Source organism: Lucilia cuprina, chromosome 6 (assembly GCF_022045245.1).
Source record: "Lucilia cuprina isolate Lc7/37 chromosome 6, ASM2204524v1, whole genome shotgun sequence".
NCBI classification, from domain to species: domain Eukaryota; kingdom Metazoa; phylum Arthropoda; class Insecta; order Diptera; family Calliphoridae; genus Lucilia; species Lucilia cuprina.
In genome coordinates, this window is record NC_060954.1 from 57,196,439 (window position 1) to 57,215,062 (window position 18,624).

General features: G+C 29.0%; 4 protein-coding genes across 11 annotated transcripts in view; 1 reads left to right on the forward strand and 3 right to left on the reverse strand.

Moving 5' to 3' along the window:
* Positions 1–29: 29 nt before the first annotated feature.
* LOC111684920 (putative gamma-glutamylcyclotransferase CG2811) lies at positions 30–5,940 on the reverse strand. Of its 4 annotated transcripts, none has more exons than XM_046954886.1 (4): positions 5,614–5,940; positions 3,129–3,232; positions 2,953–3,060; positions 30–182 (listed from the first exon to the last, which is right to left on the reverse strand). In XM_046954886.1, the coding sequence occupies exons 1-4, from the start codon at positions 5,830–5,832 to the stop codon at positions 122–124; spliced, it is 492 nt and encodes a 163-aa protein (XP_046810842.1). In that variant the 5' UTR covers positions 5,833–5,940; the 3' UTR covers positions 30–121. The 4 variants fall into 4 exon arrangements, with proteins under 4 accessions (XP_046810842.1, XP_046810843.1, XP_046810844.1 ...); XM_046954887.1 differs by having other exon boundaries at positions 3,129–3,195; positions 5,577–5,940; XM_046954888.1 differs by having other exon boundaries at positions 2,862–3,060; positions 5,614–5,939.
* Positions 5,941–7,330: 1,390 nt separating this feature from the next.
* Positions 7,331–8,204, forward strand: LOC111684925 (receptor expression-enhancing protein 1-like). The gene has a single exon (XM_023447156.2). The coding sequence runs from the start codon at positions 7,437–7,439 to the stop codon at positions 8,112–8,114; it is 678 nt and encodes a 225-aa protein (XP_023302924.2). The 5' UTR covers positions 7,331–7,436; the 3' UTR covers positions 8,115–8,204.
* Positions 8,205–8,225: 21 nt separating this feature from the next.
* Positions 8,226–9,370, reverse strand: LOC111684924 (GATA zinc finger domain-containing protein 1). The gene is made up of 3 exons (XM_023447155.2): positions 8,803–9,370; positions 8,546–8,732; positions 8,226–8,484 (listed from the first exon to the last, which is right to left on the reverse strand). The coding sequence occupies exons 1-3, from the start codon at positions 9,268–9,270 to the stop codon at positions 8,294–8,296; spliced, it is 846 nt and encodes a 281-aa protein (XP_023302923.2). The 5' UTR covers positions 9,271–9,370; the 3' UTR covers positions 8,226–8,293.
* Positions 9,371–12,186: 2,816 nt separating this feature from the next.
* Positions 12,187–18,624, reverse strand: part of LOC111679878 (zinc-type alcohol dehydrogenase-like protein C1773.06c) — a 23,024-nt gene continuing 16,586 nt past the window's right edge. For 3 of the 5 annotated variants that reach the window (XM_046954664.1, XM_046954663.1, XM_046954662.1), the window contains exons 2-3: positions 13,244–14,065; positions 12,187–12,918 (exon numbers count right to left, since the gene is read on the reverse strand). In XM_046954664.1, the coding sequence (XP_046810620.1) occupies positions 12,501–12,918; positions 13,244–13,971 (1,146 nt within the window). In that variant the 5' untranslated portion in view covers positions 13,972–14,065 and the 3' untranslated portion in view covers positions 12,187–12,500. Of the gene's footprint in view, positions 12,919–13,243; positions 14,066–14,558; positions 14,673–16,864; positions 16,921–18,624 lie in introns of those variants that run through there. The other 2 variants (XM_046954665.1, XM_046954666.1) reach the window with 2 other exon arrangements.

Below are 18,624 nucleotides of genomic sequence, written 5' to 3' on the forward strand. Positions count from 1 at the left end.
AAATATTAAACAAATAGAAACAAAAGTTGTTTAAATGTAAACAAAAATGTTTAATAAACATTGATTTAATGGAATTGCAATTAATTTTACTTATTCAACTAGAATAACAATTTCATGGAGTTTAGGGTTTTGGCGGAGCTTCTTCATCTTCATACATGTCATCTTTGCAGCTGTCCAAATAACTGTAAATGTATTTAGAAAAGGATTTTCTTTTAATTATTGATTTAAAAGTGTTTATATGTGTTTTGTAGATTACTACTGACTGATCTATAGTATCTTATATAGACTGACCTTAGTATAGATTATAGACTTATCTTGAGTACAGACTATAAACTGATCTGTAGTATAGACTATTAACTGATCTATGGTATAGACTACAGACTGATCTTTAGTAAAGATTATAAGACTGATCTATAGTATAGACTGTAGGCTGATCTGTAATATAGACTATAGACGGATCTTTAGTATAGACTGATACCTAGTATATATTACAGACTGATCTATAGTATAGACAATAGACTGATCTATTGTATAGACTATAGACTGATCTATAGTATAGACTATATATTGATCTATAGTATAGACTATAGACTGATCTATAGTATAGACTATAGACTGATCTATAGTATAGACTATAGACCGATCTATAGTATAGACTGTAGGCTGATCTATAGAATAGAATTTAGGCTGATCTATAGTATAGACTAGTATAGACTGATATATAGTATATACTACAGACTGATCTATAGTATAGACAATAGACTGATCTATAGTATAGACTGTAGACGGATCTATAACATAGACTATAAACTCACCTATAGTATAGACTATAGACTGATCTTTAATATAGAATATAAACTGATCTTTATAATACAGACTATAAACTGATCTATAGTATAGACAATAGACTGATCTATTGTAACTTTGGTCTATAGTATAGGCTATACACTGATATATTGTATAGACTATAGACTGATCTATAGTATAGACTGTAAACTGAGCTATAGTATAGACTATAGATTGATCTATAGTATAGACTATAGATTGATCTATAGTATAGACTATAGATTGATCTATAGTATAGACTATAGATTGATCTATAGTATAGACTATAGATTGATCTATAGTATAGACTATAGATTGATCTATAGTATAGACTATAGATTGATCTATAGTATATACTATAGATTGATCTATAGAATATACTATAGATTGATCTATAGTATAGACTATAGATTGACCTATAGTATAAACTATAGATTGATCTATAGTATAGACTGTAGATTGTTCTATAAAATAGACTATAGATTGTTCTATAAAATAGACTATAGACTGATCTATAGTAGACTATAGACTGATCTGTAGTATAGTCTATAAACTGATCTGTAGTATAGTCTATAGACTGATCTCTAGTATAGACTATAGACTGATCTCTAGTATAGACTATAGACTGATCTCTAGTATAGACTATAGACTGATCTTTAGTCTTATCTTATAGTATAGACTATAGATTGATATAGATTGATCTATAGTATAGACTATAGATTGATCTATAGTATAGACTATAGATTGATCTATAGTATAGACTATAATCTATAGTATAGACTATAGATTGATCTATGGTATAGACTATAGATTGATCTATAGTATAGACTATAATCTATAGTATAGACTATAGATTGGTCTATAGTATAGACTATAATCTATAGTATAGACTATAGATTGATCTATAGTATAGACTATAGATTGATCTATAGTATAGACTATAGATTGATCTATAGTATAGACTATAGATTGATCTATAGTATAGACCATAGATTGATCTATAGTATAGACTATAGATTGATCTATTGTATAGACTATAGATTGATCTATAGTATTGACTATAGATTGATCTATAGTATTGACTATAGATTGATCTACAGTATAGACTATAGATTGATCTATAGTATAAACTATAGATTGATCTATAGTATAGACTATAGATTGATCTGTAGTATAGACTGTAGATTGTTCTATAAAATAGACTATAGACTGATCTGTAGTATAGTCTATAAACTGATCTGTAGTATAGTCTATAGACTGATCTCTAGTATAGACTAAAGACTGATCTCTAGTATAGACTATATACTGATCTCTAGTATAGACTATAGACTGATCTTTCGTCTTATCGTATAGTATAGACTATAGATTGATATAGATTGATCTATAGTACAGACTATAGATTGATCTATAGTATAGACTGTAGATTGTTCTATAAAATAGACTATAGACTGATCTATAGTAGACTATAGACTGATCTGTAGTATAGTCTATAGACTGATCTTTAGTATTGACTAGTACAGACTATAGAGTGGTGGACCAAAAAAATAAAAAAAAGGTTATGGAAAATTTTTACAAAAATTTTAAATTAAATTTTTAGACATTTTTTGAAAATTCGAATTTTTTAGAAAATTTTTGAAAATTCGAATTTTCTTTATTTTTTTTTTAAATTAAATTTTTAGAAAATTTTTGAAAATTCTAATTTTTTTTAGAAAATGTTTAAAAATTCGAATGTTTTAGAAAATTTCTAATTTTAACTAGAATTAGATCTTTTTAAGTTTTCATACGGTCAGACTTGAACAAATTTATATATCTTTGCAACAAAAAGGAATTCTAAAAGACGATAGACAGTTTCTAGATATTCTTCTGGAAGTCAAAATCAAATTAAGGAATAATCGGATTTTTCTAAAGAAGATTAAATTTTTAACGAAAATGTGATCTTTCTGAAATAAATCTTCTCGCAACTAAAAAAATTAAGTATAATTTTAAATAATTATGCAATTATTTAATTGTATGAAGATCTTTGTACAATAAAGCACCTGTTGTCATCGGGTGATTGCTGCACAATAACTTTCATACTTTTAATATGACATATCATCGCTAGCTTTAATATTCAAATCACGTTCAGACCTTTCTCTATATGGCTGCTCTTTGGTATTGTGATATGCTGTTAAATAATCTTTCTGCAAAAGTTTTTCGGGAAATTTGCGAATCAAATACAACCAACATTGTACTTGCCTTAAGAAAAAAAAAGAAACAATAAAAGTTAACATAAAACATACAACAATCAAACCAATCCAACTTACTCATTGTTATTCAACGTTATAGTTTGTATTTCGCGATCATAGTATACGGGATAATCTTCTAAAATATCTAAATTTGTAAACATTTTCTCATCAACTTCGTAAATTTCGTAAAGTATAGACTGTAAACTGAGCTATAGTATAGACTATAGATTGATCTATAGTATAGACTATAGATTGATCTATAGTATAGACTATAGATTGATCTATAGTATAGACTATAGATTGATCTATAGTATTGACTATAGATTGATCTATAGTATAGACTATAGATTGATCTATAGTATAGACTATAGATTGATCTATAGTATAGACTATAGATTGATCTATAGTATAGACTATAGATTGATCTATTAGTATAGACTATAGATGATTATATATATTACTATAGATTGATCTAAAGAATATACTATAGATTGATCTATAGTATAGACTATAGATTGACCTATAGTATAAACTATAGATTGATCTATAGTATAGACTGTAGATTGTTCTATAAAATAGACTATAGATTGTTCTATAAAATAGACTATAGACTGATCTATAGTAGACTATAGACTGATCTGTAGTATAGTCTATAAACTGATCTGTAGTATAGTCTATAGACTGATCTCTAGTATAGACTATAGACTGATCTCTAGTATAGACTATAGACTGATCTCTAGTTATATATAGACTATAGACTGATCTTTAGTCTTATCTTATAGTATAGACTATAGATTGATATAGATTGATCTATAGTAATAGACTATAGATTGATCTATAGTATAGACTATAGATTGATCTATAGTATAGACTATAATCTATAGTATAGACTATAGATTGATCTATGGTATAACTATAGATTGATCTATAGTATAGACTATAATCTATAGTATAGACTATAGATTGGTCATAGTATAGACTATAATCTATAGTATAGACAATAGATTGATCTATAGTATAGACTATAGATTGATCTATAGTATAGACTATAGATTGATCTATAGTATAGACTATAGATTGATCTATAGTATAGACTATAGATTGATCTATAGTATAGACTATAGATTGATCTATAGTATAGACCATAGATTGATCTATAGTATAGACTATAGATTGATCTATTGTATAGACTATAGATTGATCTATAGTATAGACTATAGATTGATCTATAGTATTGACTATAGATTGATCTACAGTATAGACTATAGATTGATCTATAGTATAAACTATAGATTGATCTATAGTATAGACTATAGATTGATCTGTAGTATAGACTGTAGATTGTTCTATAAAATAGACAATAGACTGATCTGTAGTATATAGTCTATAAACTGATCTGTAGTATAGTCTATAGACTGATCTCTAGTATAGACTAAAGACTGATCTCTAGTATAGACTAAATACTGATCTCTAGTATAGACTATAGACTGATCTTTCGTCTTATCGTATAGTATAGACTATAGATTGATATAGATTGATCTATAGTACAGACTATAGATTGATCTATAGTATAGACTGTAGATTGTTCTATAAAATAGACTATAGACTGATCTATAGTAGACTATAGACTGATCTGTAGTATAGTCTATAGACTGATCTTTAGTATTGACTAGTACAGACTATAGAGTGGTGGACCAAAAAATAAAAAAAAGGTTATGGAAAATTTTTACAAAAATTTAAATTAAATTTTTAGACATTTTTGAAAATTCGAATTTTTTAGAAAATTTTGAAAATTCGAATTTTCTTTATTTTTTTTTTAAATTAAATTTTAGAAAATTTTTGAAAATTCTAATTTTTTTTTAGAAAATGTTTAAAAATTCGAATGTTTTAGAAAATTTCTAATTTTAACTAGAATTAGATCTTTTTAAGTTTTCATACGGTCAGACTTGAACAAAATTTATATATCTTTGCAACAAAAAGGAATTCTAAAAGACGATAGACAGTTTCTAGATATTCTTCTGGAAGTCAAAAATCAAATTAAGGAATAATCGGATTTTCATAAAGAAGATTAAATTTTAACGAAAATGTGATCTTTCTGAAATAAATCTTCTCGCAACTAAAAAAATTAAGTAATAATTTTAAATAATTATGCAATTATTTAATTGTATGAAGATCTTTGTACAATAAAGCACCTGTTGTCATCGGGTGATTGCTGCACAATAACTTTCATACTTTTAATATGACATATCATCGCTAGCTTTAATATTCAAATCACGTTCAGACCTTTCTCTATATGGCTGCTCTTTGGTATTGTGATATGCTGTTAAATAATCTTTCTGCAAAAGTTTTTCGGGAAATTTGCGAATCAAATACAACCAACATTGTACTTGCCTTAAGAAAAAAAAAGAAACAATAAAAGTTAACATAAAACATACAACAATCAAACCAATCCAACTTACTCATTGTTATTCAACGTTATAGTTTGTATTTCGCGATCATAGTATACGGGATAATCTTCTAAAATATCTAAATTTGTAAACATTTTCTCATCAACTTCGTAAATTTCGCCTTTAATATTGTGTCCTAGGCCACGTTTATCCAATAAAAAGGGTATATTGTAACGGGTACCAATAACGAGGGGTAAACGCTCCACAGTTGTGCCTTCACCCACAAAATGTGCAAAACCATTTTCGTTACGCGTCAACCAATGATGATTGGGTTCACCACGTTTGAGTGTTCCATAGACGAAAACTTTTATTAATTCTGCAGATAATTTTGGCATTTTTGCGTTATTTTACTGGAATATGTGAATTATGATTATTTATCAATTACTTCTACCCTATTAACTAAATTATTATTATTGTTTATCATCACAGTATACAGTGTTGTCTGCAGTAGTTGTTATCAAAACAAAGCAAATCTTAATAATAATACAGTAAAACGTGGTTATAATGAATTAGTGAAAATTAGGGAGACATATTTTTGCATTCGGAAATACCATGAGAGACCATATAACTAATCAATTGATACATGTCCTTAGGTTTAAGCGAACTACCCAAACTACCATTTAAGAGCATTCTCCGACAGCCGGTTCTGCATGCTGGAATGACCCGAAATTATCGGCCAAGGGCTGTCAATCCCAGCAACAACAACTACTACCATCTAAGGGTCTGTCGTTCCAGAAATAACAGACATGGTTTCAGCTACAAATAGCCGTGCATGGCCGAGCATATGATACCCTACACCAGTCATTATGTTTAAAAAGTAAATTTCGAAATATTTTTACGTACTCTTGAATAAAAAAGAGATTTTCTACAAGTGAGCTCATAGGGGAGTAGTGGTAAATATGGTATTTACGGTTGTAGTGGGTCTAGGCGAAATAATGGTTCGCTTTCAACCCTTTTCAATAGCTTATGTTCTTGGACCAAAAGAAGAGCCAAATTTTATCAAAGTATCCTGAAAATTTCCACCTGTAGGGTGCTCACAAGTTATACATGGACATACAGACAGGCGGACATAGCTAAATCAACTCAGAAATTGATTCTGAGGCGATTGGTATACGTATAATACTAGGATTCTATAGTTAAAACGAAAAGTCGTCTATTCGACTTTTTGCATTTATGTAAAAGTCGCCTTTTTCAGATAGTTAAAAGTCGACTTTTAGACTAGTATTTTTTAGTATTTTGTAAATAGTCGATTATTCAACTTTTTCCGTCTTTTTTCGACTATTTTCGATTTTTCAACAATTTTTGACTTTTTCCGACTTTTAGACCATTTTCAACTATTTTCGACTTTTTCCGTCTTTTTTCGACTATTTTCGACTATTTTCCACTTTTATTTCAAAAGTCGACTTTTCGACCCTTTTTCACAGATGATAGTCGAGTTATCGACTTTTTTGGAACAGAATAGTCGACTTCGACTTTTTTCGACAAAAGTCGATTGTTCGATTATTCGAAAGTCGATTTATAGAACCCTTCATAATACCCTCTCCACTATAATGGTGTAGGGAATAACAAATGTCATTTTAGCCCTTGGAGTTGTATAAAATTTGCTCGGGTCAACAATAAAACACGTACATTATTACCGGGACGACTTTGATGAGATACTCCACATTTCAGTTAATATAATTTTTCTATTCAATTGCAAATAAAAATACAACCCTGAGTTGTAACTAAATTCCCTGTAATTCCCAAACCCTGTTATGTTATTAACAGCAATGTCAAAATGTTAAATCCATGGTTTTAAAATTCTGTTAATTTGTGTTTTTATATGAAAAATTTCCAAGAGCTTTTATTATTTTTTCTCATTATAATTCCTTCGCACTTAACGGCACTACTAACTCTTATATTTTACATATTTTATTCTCATTAAAAATAATAAATAAAAATGATAAATATATTATTTTCCCGCATATGTGTACTAACCTGTGGTACTTTGTATCCCGGCTATATTTCATTTAAAACTGTGCGCGCCAAAATTGTCGAGGACTATGTAAAATGGATGATGTATTGGATTGTTTTTGCCATTTTTACCACGGCCGAAAGTTTTACGGATATATTTCTAGCTTGGTTTCCATTCTATTATGAATTTAAAGTGGTTTTAATACTCTGGCTATTGCCCACTATGGGCAATGGTAGTACGTTTATATATAAAAATTGTATACATCCTTTGCTCAAGAAACATGAGACACGTGTTGATCATCATTTGGAACAAGTTAGAGAAAAGGGACAGGATTTGATTTTACACTATATGCGAGAAACTGTGCTGTACATTGGCAGAGCTGTAATGAATGTTATCAATAAAAACTTTCCCAATGGTATATTGGGTTTGTTGGCCAATAATAATCCTTATACGACTGGAAGATCTATACCGGCAGCTAGTAATATTGTTATAGAAGAGGAAATTGTGCCACATATTGTTAAGAAAACTTCAGCAGGACGTAAAACTGCGAATAAAACTTCCTCCAACCACAACGAGTCGGAAGAGCCGCATAGCTCGCGTGGTCGTAGTCGCAAGGCTCGTCATTCTAAGCCTGACATTGATTACAATTTAAATGAAAGTTAAGTGTGGCGAAACAAAGAATAGTTTTAAGATTTTATATTTCTGATAATTTTGTTTAGATGTAATTTTTTAAGTTTCTATTTGTATTCCAATTGTTTATAATAATTGTAGTTCGATTTGTTTTTATTTGTATTTATTTTTATTGTTTTCATTTAAAATAAATTGTAATTTTATGTTTGTTTTTACGTCTCCACTGCTGTTTTATTTCTATGATATTCTGGTAGAGTAGTCCATATATAGCCACCTGGTTTGGTATCATATTCCATGCTATCTGGCAGTGGATAGGGGGTAGAACGATCCAAATAGTAGTTACTAGGCGCGTGCATTACAAATTCCAAGCAGGATAATTTACGTGACAATTCTTCGTCAGGTCCTGGAATGAAGTAAATATTTTAGTTTTAATTTGAAATAAATACATTTACTTTCATTCTAACCTATTAAATATGTAGCAGCATCAAAGCCTTCCTTGGGGTCGGGACTTTCTTGAGTTGGTATTAGCCATGTAAGAAACGCCGACTTCTCGCAATAGTTATCTATTAACAAACCTCTTATTTGGGCATAGTACACATTATTCTCGTTATCCACTAATGACACTATATCACCTACTTGTAAATATGAACCCTAAAATCATAAACACATTGTTACTTTTTAGTCACCTTTCTATTGATAACAAACCAAAATCTATAAAAACCTTATGAAATATACTCTCCACTGAGTGAGTAGTGGCCTGTGCCAATGGTGTCTTAAAGGGTATTCTCTTGAATAAACTTCTTCTATTACGTCCTTTTGTTTGTTGTTTTCCACTGCTACTTGTAGTCGTTTTCTCACCATTACCATTTGTTGTGTTACCATGATTGGTACTTAATTTCGTCTTAAAGCGTGTAGCTCTGGTACTTTTTCTCAAGCGTGCACCACGTTCTTCCCCTAAGGAGCTGCTTATTTCTTTTTTATCAGTTTTAACCTCTTCCTTGGTGTCCTTTTCTTTGCTGCCTTTTGTTTTCTTATCCTCAGTAACTTCCTGGTTTTTGATATTTTCGCAATCTTTAGCTTCTCTTAGTTCAAAGCAGGCCTGACAGATTTGACCATTTTCTACTGAACGCCATAGCAGCGATTCTGTTTTTTTACATTCTATACAAGTTGGTGTGGCTTTTGGAGGCATTTTAAATTTTATATTAATAAAATTAATTATTTACACAAATTTCTTTAAGTTTCTTCACAACAAGAATATTTGTTTTTATTATGAAAGCTTCTTCTTCTAGAGTAGTGACATTAATTCACGAAGAACTGATAACACTAGCAGGGTACGAAAATTTTCATAATGCATTCGAAAAAAATCGATTATTTTTTGACTTTTTTCGAGTTTTTCCCGACTATTTATGGAATTTATATATATAAAATTAATTTGTTTTCATTTAAAATTTGGACGGTGTAAAACTTTGCTCAACGTTCGATGTATATGCTTCGCCTCAGACATGTTCGTGTTTACGCGCGTAAATTGAGTCGCTGCTTTCACTTCAAACCAGCTTCGTTGACGTCAAACGGAGTTGATGTCAATTCTGCCGACAGCGAAAAGTAATTCTGCTAGAATTTTTCGCGCCAAACTGTTTTCTGCTTCATTATTTGTAAAAATTGGTGACAGAAATAATATTCTTTAAATAAAAAAATATTTCTTTAATAACAATTGAACTTAGAAATTAATAATTTTATGTTAAACTCCTATACCGAGGGTCATTGTGCATGAAAACAGGCAAGTTTTGGAATTAATTAAGTTAAATTTTTAATAACTACGATGAAAATGTTTTTCCAGGCTAGGTTTGTTTTTGTTTAATACCAAAAAGTGTTCATTGAAATTACCGGATTTTCCTACTACATTCGAAATATTGAATATGAATTAAGATCCTGTGGTGTGTCTTTCAGTCATGCTCTTGTTGTCTCCAAACACTATGGTGGCCGAATATTTACAAGAAACTATTGGTAAGTCTCCTTTTATACAAATTTATAGCTTTGTAGATAATGTCTTCCCGGAACAAAAGAGGATATAACATGGAAAGGTTTTCGTCTTTTATATGTATGTAGATGTTGTTTAAGCAAAACGTTGGCACTAACCATTGTGGGTTTTATGTCAACTTTAGATCCCTTATAATTGTTACACTATGCCAGTCAAACATTCTAACTTTAAGTGTTGAAATACGCTTTCATTTCACTTGAATTCAATATTCTCCAGTGAAAAGGAAACTTGAATACAAGTCGAACATCAAGTCAAAATTTACAGTATAAATCGATTCCAAAGCACATTCTAATTGGAATATTCTTTTTGCTATCCACATACATACTTACATAGGTATGTATTGTATCGTTGTGTCTTGTTGTAAAACGTTTGTGCTGATGTTTGTAACATACAAAAATATTGGACCAATACCCACGTTAAAGTATACCGATCGATTCAGAATCATTTTTTGAGTCGATTAAGACATGTCCGTCCGTTCGTCTGTCCGGCTGGCTGGCTGTCCATATAAACCTTGTGCGCAAGGTACAGGCCGCAATTTTCAAGATAATTTGATGAAATTTGGACCAAGCATGTTTTTTGGCACAGAGACGAAGCGTATTGAAAATGGTTGAAATCGGTCCATTATTTCACCTAGGCCCCATATAACCGTACATCCCGATTTGAACTTTTTATGCCATAATTACGTCAAATATTTTATTATCTTTCTAAAAATTTTGCACAAATAAGTTTTATATAAGTATTAATGACACTGCAGATTTTCGTAAGGATCGGCCTTTATTTGAACCTAGCCCCCATACAAACCCCCCTTCAAAAAATGTCTTAAACGTCTAAAATTGACTTGTAACCATTTGTATCGCAATGAAACTCAACAAAACTAAATGTTATTTAAAAAATATATCCTTTTCTCACATTTACCGAGGATCGGCCCATATTTGACCTATATAAAGCCTCATTTAGAAAATTTTGGAATTATGGTAATATTCAACATAAAAGTTTCTTTATAAAAAATAAAAATTTTAAAAATATACTCATGGTGTAGGGTATTATATGGTCGGCCATGACCCACTTCACTTACCTACTTGATTATTTTTAGTTCCGTTCTAGATGAGTTCTTGTTTAGTTCTATTTCAGTTCAAAATCAGTTGTTCAGTTCTAGTTCAATTGTAGTTCTGTTCTTGTTTAGTTATAGTTCAGTTTTCGTTGAGTTTTAGTTCCGATCTAGTTGAGTTCATGTTCAGTTCTATTTCAGTTCAAGATCAGTTGTTCAGTTCTAGTTCTGTTCTTGTTCAGTTCTTGTTCAATTGTAGTTCAGTTCTAGTTCAATTCTATTTTAGTTTTAGTTTTGTTCTAGTTCAGTTCTAGTTTAGTTTTAGTTCCGTTCTAGTTGAGTTCTTGTTCAGTTCAAGTTCAGTTTTAGTTTAATTCTAGTCCCAATTTAAAGTAATTAGTATAAATTTTGTTCTGCTTTCTAAACATTCCTCTTCAAATAAAAGCCACAATTTATATTTTCAATTATTATAATTAAATTTTTATTTTAAATAACTTTTTATTTAGTATATTATTATTATTGCATTTGTTCTTCTTTTATTTTATAATCATTTTTATTAAATTTATATTTTTGTTTGAGTGATATCTAAGCCAAGTGAAATAACATTAGAGTTAAGCAATTTAACAAATTTATATGTTTGTTTTTGGTAATTTATATATAATTAAAAAAAAACATTCAATGTTTCATTAGCATTTAATATTTTATCAAAAAAAAAAAATTAAAATCAAATTAAAAAAATCATATCAAAATAAACATTAAAAACTTAAAATAACTAATTAAAAGTAAATGAATAAATATGTAATAAAGTATAAGTAAATTTGCTTATAAAGAAAAAAAAAACATAAAACAAATAATTGCTTTATTAGTTAAAAAGAATACTTGTGTTTTTGATTAAATCAAACTTAAATTAAAAAATAAAATTCAAAGATCAGAGCATAAAACTTACAAATAATAAGGAAAATTATTACTTAATTATTAAGTTATGAATAGTACAACATCTAATATGATGACCTGTTTTGTAATATTTTTTGTTTTTAATTCTACGGTCCAAATATTAACAATAAAATAGACATTTACTGGGCATCAACTATAAATGGATGCCTGAGTTTTTTTTTTGTAATGTTTTGTTTAATGATAAAAAATGTATGTAGTATTTGCTGTGTAATAGCAAGATAATGATGTTAAAACAAACTTTTCCAAAATACTAGTTTAGACCTGATTATATTTCCATTTCATTTTGTTTCTTTGTTTGTTGCTTGTAATACTAAAAATGATTTGGGTTTTTTTTTGATGTTAGTTTGGTGAAACTGTTAAAAATTTCTTTTTTGGGAAATTATTCAATATCATGGAAACGTAAGATAGCACGTCCAGGAATTTCAGAACTACACAATTTCTGTATAACTTCGGCAGCCTGTTCACAGGGAAATACCGAATGTGGTGGTGGTTCAATTTTCTTATCTGCAACTATTTCGACTAATGTACGCAATTGTTCAACCGAACCACTAGAAATGGGTATGATTTGTTGATTATTCTCAATGGAGAGTCTTGAAAATTTTGGCATTAATTTCTCAGCCACATCCTCGCTAATGAGTACAACACCACCCTTATTGAGACAATGCATAGAACGATGAAGACTGCGTGAAGTGGTACCAAAATCAATGACAATATCGACGGGACCACCGCACAGATCTTTAGTGCGTTCAATCAACTGAGGTTCATACAAGCATTCATTCCATTGTACAACACTGACACTGTAAGAGAAAAACAAATACAATTTGATTAGTTTTAGTTCTTATGCAAGTTTTATTTCTAGTTCAGTTCTAGTTCAGATCTAGTTCAGTTCTAGTTCAGATCTAGTTCAGTTCTAGTTCAGTTCTAGTTCAGTTCTAGTTCAGTTCTAGTTCAGTTCTAGTTCAGTTCTAGTTCAGTTCTAGTTCAGTTCTAGTTCAGTTCTAGTTCAGTTCTAGTTCAGTTCTAGTTCAGTTCTAGTTCAGTTCTAGTTCAGTTCTAGTTCAGTTCTAGTTCAGTTCTAGTTCAGTTCTAGTTCAGTTCAAATTTAAAACCATTAAAACTTACTTCTTAATTTCTGTTGCTAAACGGAAGCCCTCATCTCTGAGACTGGCAACTGTTAGTTCAATTGAACTATCCACTCCTGTATTTGCGAAATGATAAGCGGCAAGACGTACAGCCCACAAGGCCAGACCGCCAGTGCCAACTATTAAAATTTTACACTTTTTATTTGGATCATCGGCACTCTTGTTTTTCAAAGTCTGTGTTACAATTTCGTGAGCCTTGAAGACAGCATTCATGGCCAAGAGAGCACCAGTGGGTAACATGGCTGCCACCGGCATGGGTAAACTATCAGGAATGGGTACAATATATTTCAATTCTGGCACAGCCATCAATTCAGCATAACCAGTAGGTGCCTCCTCAAAGGGATAGACAATGACACGTTGACCAATCTTTAAGCCCATATTATTCTTATCTGTCACCTCACTGCCCAACGACTCAATAACACCGGCCACTTCGTAGCCGGGGAAAAATGAACCCTCACGTACACCAGCATGTGCTGGTGATGAGCTGGCGGGCGGTGGGCAATAATCACTCAAATCCGAAGATACCGATGACATGCTGGTTATGGAGGCCGAACGATCACGACGTCTATAGCAGGCACCGGCACATACAATTTTAATGCGAGCACCGCATGGTGGTGTATCTTCAATGGGTACGAAAAAGTTGAAAACACAATTTTTCACCTGTGGTCCAGGCGATTCAATTGACACTTGACGGCAGAGTTTATTCATGTTAAAATATTTGTAGCAGTTTTCAGTGGGCGAGCAAGAAGAGAGAGGACTATCAGAACCGCTAAACGATGCAACGGGTATAGGAGCTGAAGCTCTGTAAAAATAGGGGAAAAAAGGAAAATTGTTGTTTAAAGTATAATTTAGAAAAAGAGTTTGAAAACTATATATATTTTTGTTAAAATATTTGTTTTAAAGGAAATCTGTTATATTTTTGCCACTTTTTGTTGTATAAGGAAACTAATTGTTTTAATTATCTACTTAACCTTCAATTAACTTTGAACATATTTTTATTAAAGTAATTAATTCAAATTTTTTTCTGATTCAAATTAATTTTAATTTAAAACAGATGTTTTTTATAAAAAAAAATTCTTTAATAATTAAAATATTTCTATTGAATTATGAAAATCTATAAAAAATTTATTAAATCGATAAATATTTCAAGAGATTTCAATAAAATTATTGAATTTCGTTTGAAATATGGAACGTTTTTAATTCAGTTTGTTTTGTAGAATTATTTAATAATATTATTTAAATATTTTTTTATTTCAAACTTTCTTAAAAAAAAGTTTTGAAATTTTATTGCTCACTTTGTTGTTTGAAAGAAAATTCCGTTAAATTATTTCGTTTGAATTTGTGGACACAACTTTTCGATCTATCCCATAGAAGCAATTGTATTGAGATAAATATTTTCGTTAAGTTGTTTATTTTATTATTATTTTTAATTTCATTAGATAATTGTTGCTGTATGTTGAAATCACCTTGAAGATTGTGGGTACAAATTTGTTTATAAAAAAATCTAATTATTTATTTTGTTTTTTTTTCCTATTTCAGATTTTTAACAAATATTTGTACACCTTAGAACATGTACTCTCTAGATAAATAGATGCGAGTGAGTATAAATAAATATCAATACTTTTTCAAAATTCAAATATTTATTTAACAAAAAAAAAATTAGTAAGAAATATTTTTAAACCCATTTCGTTCCGGATTGTCTAGTTAATTTCTCAAGTGTTGTAGTTAAAGCAAAAAATTATTTTATTGTAAATAAATGACGTAATTTGTTTATACATTTTTCTTTAGTTTAATGCACATGTTTCTTATTACAACTTTACTTTTTTAAACCTTTTTAATCAATTGCTGTCAATGTTTAGAATATTTTATTGGATCAAACCAGAAGAAATATTTTTTTTAATAAAATGTATAAACATATGAATTCATTTAATTGTCTAGAAAATGAAAGGAATTATTTGATTTATTATCATTTTATTGCTGATTTAATATTTATAAAGTTTTTATTACAAAAGAAAAAAAAAACTTAATTTTATTTGTCTACCTTTTTAGAATGTTAAATAAAATTATAAAAAGTGGTTAGACTTTGTAACAGCTTCAACTGAACAGTTGCTAATTGTTTTTAATTAATTAAGGAATTAATAACTTTGTTTATTTGTTAATAAGCTAATGCTGAATTAATGTTATGTTAGTACTGGACATTTACAAAGTACTTTTTTGGGAACAAAAAGTCCACAGAATAGTTAATAGGCAATAGCCTAGTCCATAGCGGATACATATATAGCCTATAGTACTAGGTCAGTACTATTTCAGTTCTAGTTTACTTTTATGTCAGTTCAGTTCTTGTTCAGTTCTAGTTCAGTTCTAGTTCAGTTCTAGTTCAGTTCTAGTTCAGTTCTAGTTCAGTTCTAGTTCAGTTCTTGTTCAGTTCTAGTTCAGTTCTAGTTCAGTTCTAGTTCAGTTCTAGTTCAGTTCTAGTTCAGTTCTAGTTCAGTTCTTGTTCAGTTCTAGTTCGGTTCTAGTTCGGTTCTAGTTCAGTTCTAGTTCAGTTCTAGTTGAGTACTAGTTCAGTTCTAGTTCAGTACTAGTTCAGTTCTAGTTCAGTTCTAGTTCAGTTCTAGTTCAGTTCTAGTTCAGTTCTAGTTCAGTTCTAGTTCAGTTCTAGTTCAGTTCTAGTTCAGTTCTAGTTCAGTTCTAGTTCAGTTCTAGTTCAGTTCTAGTTCAGTTCTAGTTCAGTTCTAGTTCAGTTCTAGTTCAGTTCTAGTTCAGTTCTAGTTCAGTTCTAGTTCAGTTCTAGTTCAGTCCTAGTTAAATTCTAGTTAAGTTCTAGTTCAGTTCTAGTTTAGTTCTACTTTAGTTCTAGTTTAGTTCTAGTTCAGTTCTAGTTCAGTTCAGTTCTAATTCAGTTCTAGTTCTGCTAATAAAAAGTGCTGCCAAGTTTTTTAGAACACACAATAATTCCTATAAATTGAAGATTTGAAAAGTTTTTTTTCAATCCATTGTTTTCTAAAGCCCGAAGACAATTGATTTAATTCTTTGTTTTAAGAAGTTTAAAAATAAATTTTCAACAAACTAATTTGTTGATAGCGATTGCATCAGACTTTTTGTTTAAATATTTATTAAGATTTTTTTTGTTCAGTTTGAGATTAAGTCTTTGTTAAAAGTTTATAAAGCTATAAACTTTAATCGATTTAATTATTAATATTTTCTTGAAAAACTTTTAAATTTAACGAATTTTTTGCCGAGAGTAATGATTTGATTTGATTGTAAAATAAAATTTTGGGTCTCAACCTAAAACAGTTTTGAAACAAGTTTAAAAGCCAGTTATATAGAACTAGTTTTTTTTTAATTTTTCATTATATATTGGAACTTGATCGCATAACACAACCAATTAAGCAGTTTTAATTTGAAAATTTTAAAATTATTAAGCACAAAGTTTTAAAAATTATTTACTTTTAAAAAGTTTATTTAAAACTTTTTTGAACTTTTTATGTAAGTTTTTAATTAATTGTTTAAGTTAAATTTTTAATTTTTTTTTTTTCTCTTCACATTTTTTATTTTATTTAAACTTATTTTTAAAAAAACCCATTTAATGTACTCGTACCGTTAAAGTTATATTAAATTATATTTTTTTGTCTATATCTTTATAAAATGAAAACCGTTCGTTCGACTTGACTCGCGTTACTGAACTAATTTCAAGAAAATTACTTTACTGCTGCCAATTCCAAGCAACAGACAACCTAAAATAATTAAACTTTGAGGCTACACCATTTCTAAAATATGTGTTTTTATAGCTAAAATTATTTCGATAAAACAAAAAAAGTACTTTTTGTTAAGACAATATTTGAATAAAGTTTTCAGTTTGTTTTTTCAGAGATTTTTCTTTATTTTTGTTTCTGATAGCAAATGGTGTAAAGTTTACTTAAGTCTTAATTTTACACTAAAGAAATAAATTACATACAACAATTATTTGGCAATTGTTTAAAATAACAAATAACAATTATTTCAAGTTTTTTTTTATCACTCTTTTTTTAGCTGTTGTTTTCTTTCCTTTTTTTTGAGAATTTATTATTCAGTCGATGACTATTTAAGTGATCTGACATCATATTTACGATCATCATTCTCATTGCTTTTAATTAATTAAGATACATGCATAATCATGAAATACATTACTGATGATCATTTAACAAAATTGTGTTAGACGCTTAAGAGCCATTGGGTTCTTTTCTTTTAAAGAATTGAAGAAAAACAAAACAAAATCATAAAAAAAAATTAAATTCTAAAAAAAAACAAATCTAAAGAAATGTTTGGAAAGAGAATAGAACAGAATCTAATTATCCAAATAAAATTGTTAAGTATTTTGTGGTCACGAACTGTGCGAATGTTTCAAAAGTGCCAGTCACTGTATAAACACTTGATCAGTAATTCAAATTTCAACAATTTTTGTTTTTTTTCAATTTTTCTTTAAACTAATGTTAAACTAATAATCTGTTTTTTATAACCTTGCATATTTGCTAATACTTGCAAAATTACAATAGCATTATTTGTAATGAGTAGTTTTTGTGAAGCTTGTACGAAAGTTAGCACCAAGGCGAATAGAAGTCATTTCATTTTGCAGCGAATTCAATATTTTTTTTATATATGTAGTTTGACAGAGTTGGGTTTGGGAGAGAATTTTTGTATATGGAGTTTGACAGCGTCAGGTTAAATTTTCGTGGACAAAAAAACAATCAGAAATGACTTCACCTTATTAGTTTCGTCATGGTTAGCACTTTTGCAAGGGCGAAAACTGGTAAACTTTGTAATTACAAAGATAATAGCGGTATTCGATGCATTTTGTATGGTAAAAGTTTACTACTCTTGCAAATGTTTTGTGAACGATTGTTAACGGTTTCTTTCTTTGATATTAACTTTTAACTTTTCAACAGCTGATATATATGAACATCAACAATCTATTTAGTACAATTAAATTTTTTTCATTTTTGAAACTTTGTTTACTTATTTTTTTATCAAAATACTATATTGAATCGAAAAACCCCTGTAGGTCTGTTAACATAAATTTTGTTTACTCATTTAAACCACATATTTTATTAAATTAAATATTGTTTTTTTTTTATCAACAAAACCACATACTAAATAACAATACAATTTAGTAAATGTTCTATGTCTATTTTAAAATCTATATAAATTTTCCGTAAACAATTTAAACGAATTGGCATACAGTGAGATAAAAAAAATACTATATATTCATTGAACTATATAGGGTAAATGTACCAATAGTCGGCAGTTTAACTTTTTTCTCTTTTTCAAACTATCCCCCTAAAGAGTCGGTAAATGTTATTACGATGATTTTTAGTTATTTCA

Excerpts from the sequence above, each read along its gene's own strand:
- LOC111684920 (XM_046954886.1), bottom strand. The coding sequence starts at position 5,832 with ATGCCAAAATTATCTGCAGAATTAATAAAAGTTTTCGTCTATGGAACA. Across the intron at positions 3,061-3,128 it reads ATAACGTTGAATAACAATGA|GCAAGTACAATGTTGGTTGT; the intron begins GTAAGTTGGATT and ends TTTTTTCTTAAG. Across the intron at positions 183-2,952 it reads GAGCAGCCATATAGAGAAAG|TTATTTGGACAGCTGCAAAG; the intron begins GTCTGAACGTGA and ends ATACATTTACAG.
- LOC111684925 (XM_023447156.2), top strand. The coding sequence starts at position 7,437 with ATGATAAATATATTATTTTCCCGCATATGTGTACTAACCTGTGGTACT.
- LOC111684924 (XM_023447155.2), bottom strand. The coding sequence starts at position 9,270 with ATGCCTCCAAAAGCCACACCAACTTGTATAGAATGTAAAAAAACAGAA. Across the intron at positions 8,733-8,802 it reads TGGAGAGTATATTTCATAAG|GGTTCATATTTACAAGTAGG; the intron begins GTTTTTATAGAT and ends TTATGATTTTAG. Across the intron at positions 8,485-8,545 it reads TGCTGCTACATATTTAATAG|GACCTGACGAAGAATTGTCA; the intron begins GTTAGAATGAAA and ends ACTTCATTCCAG.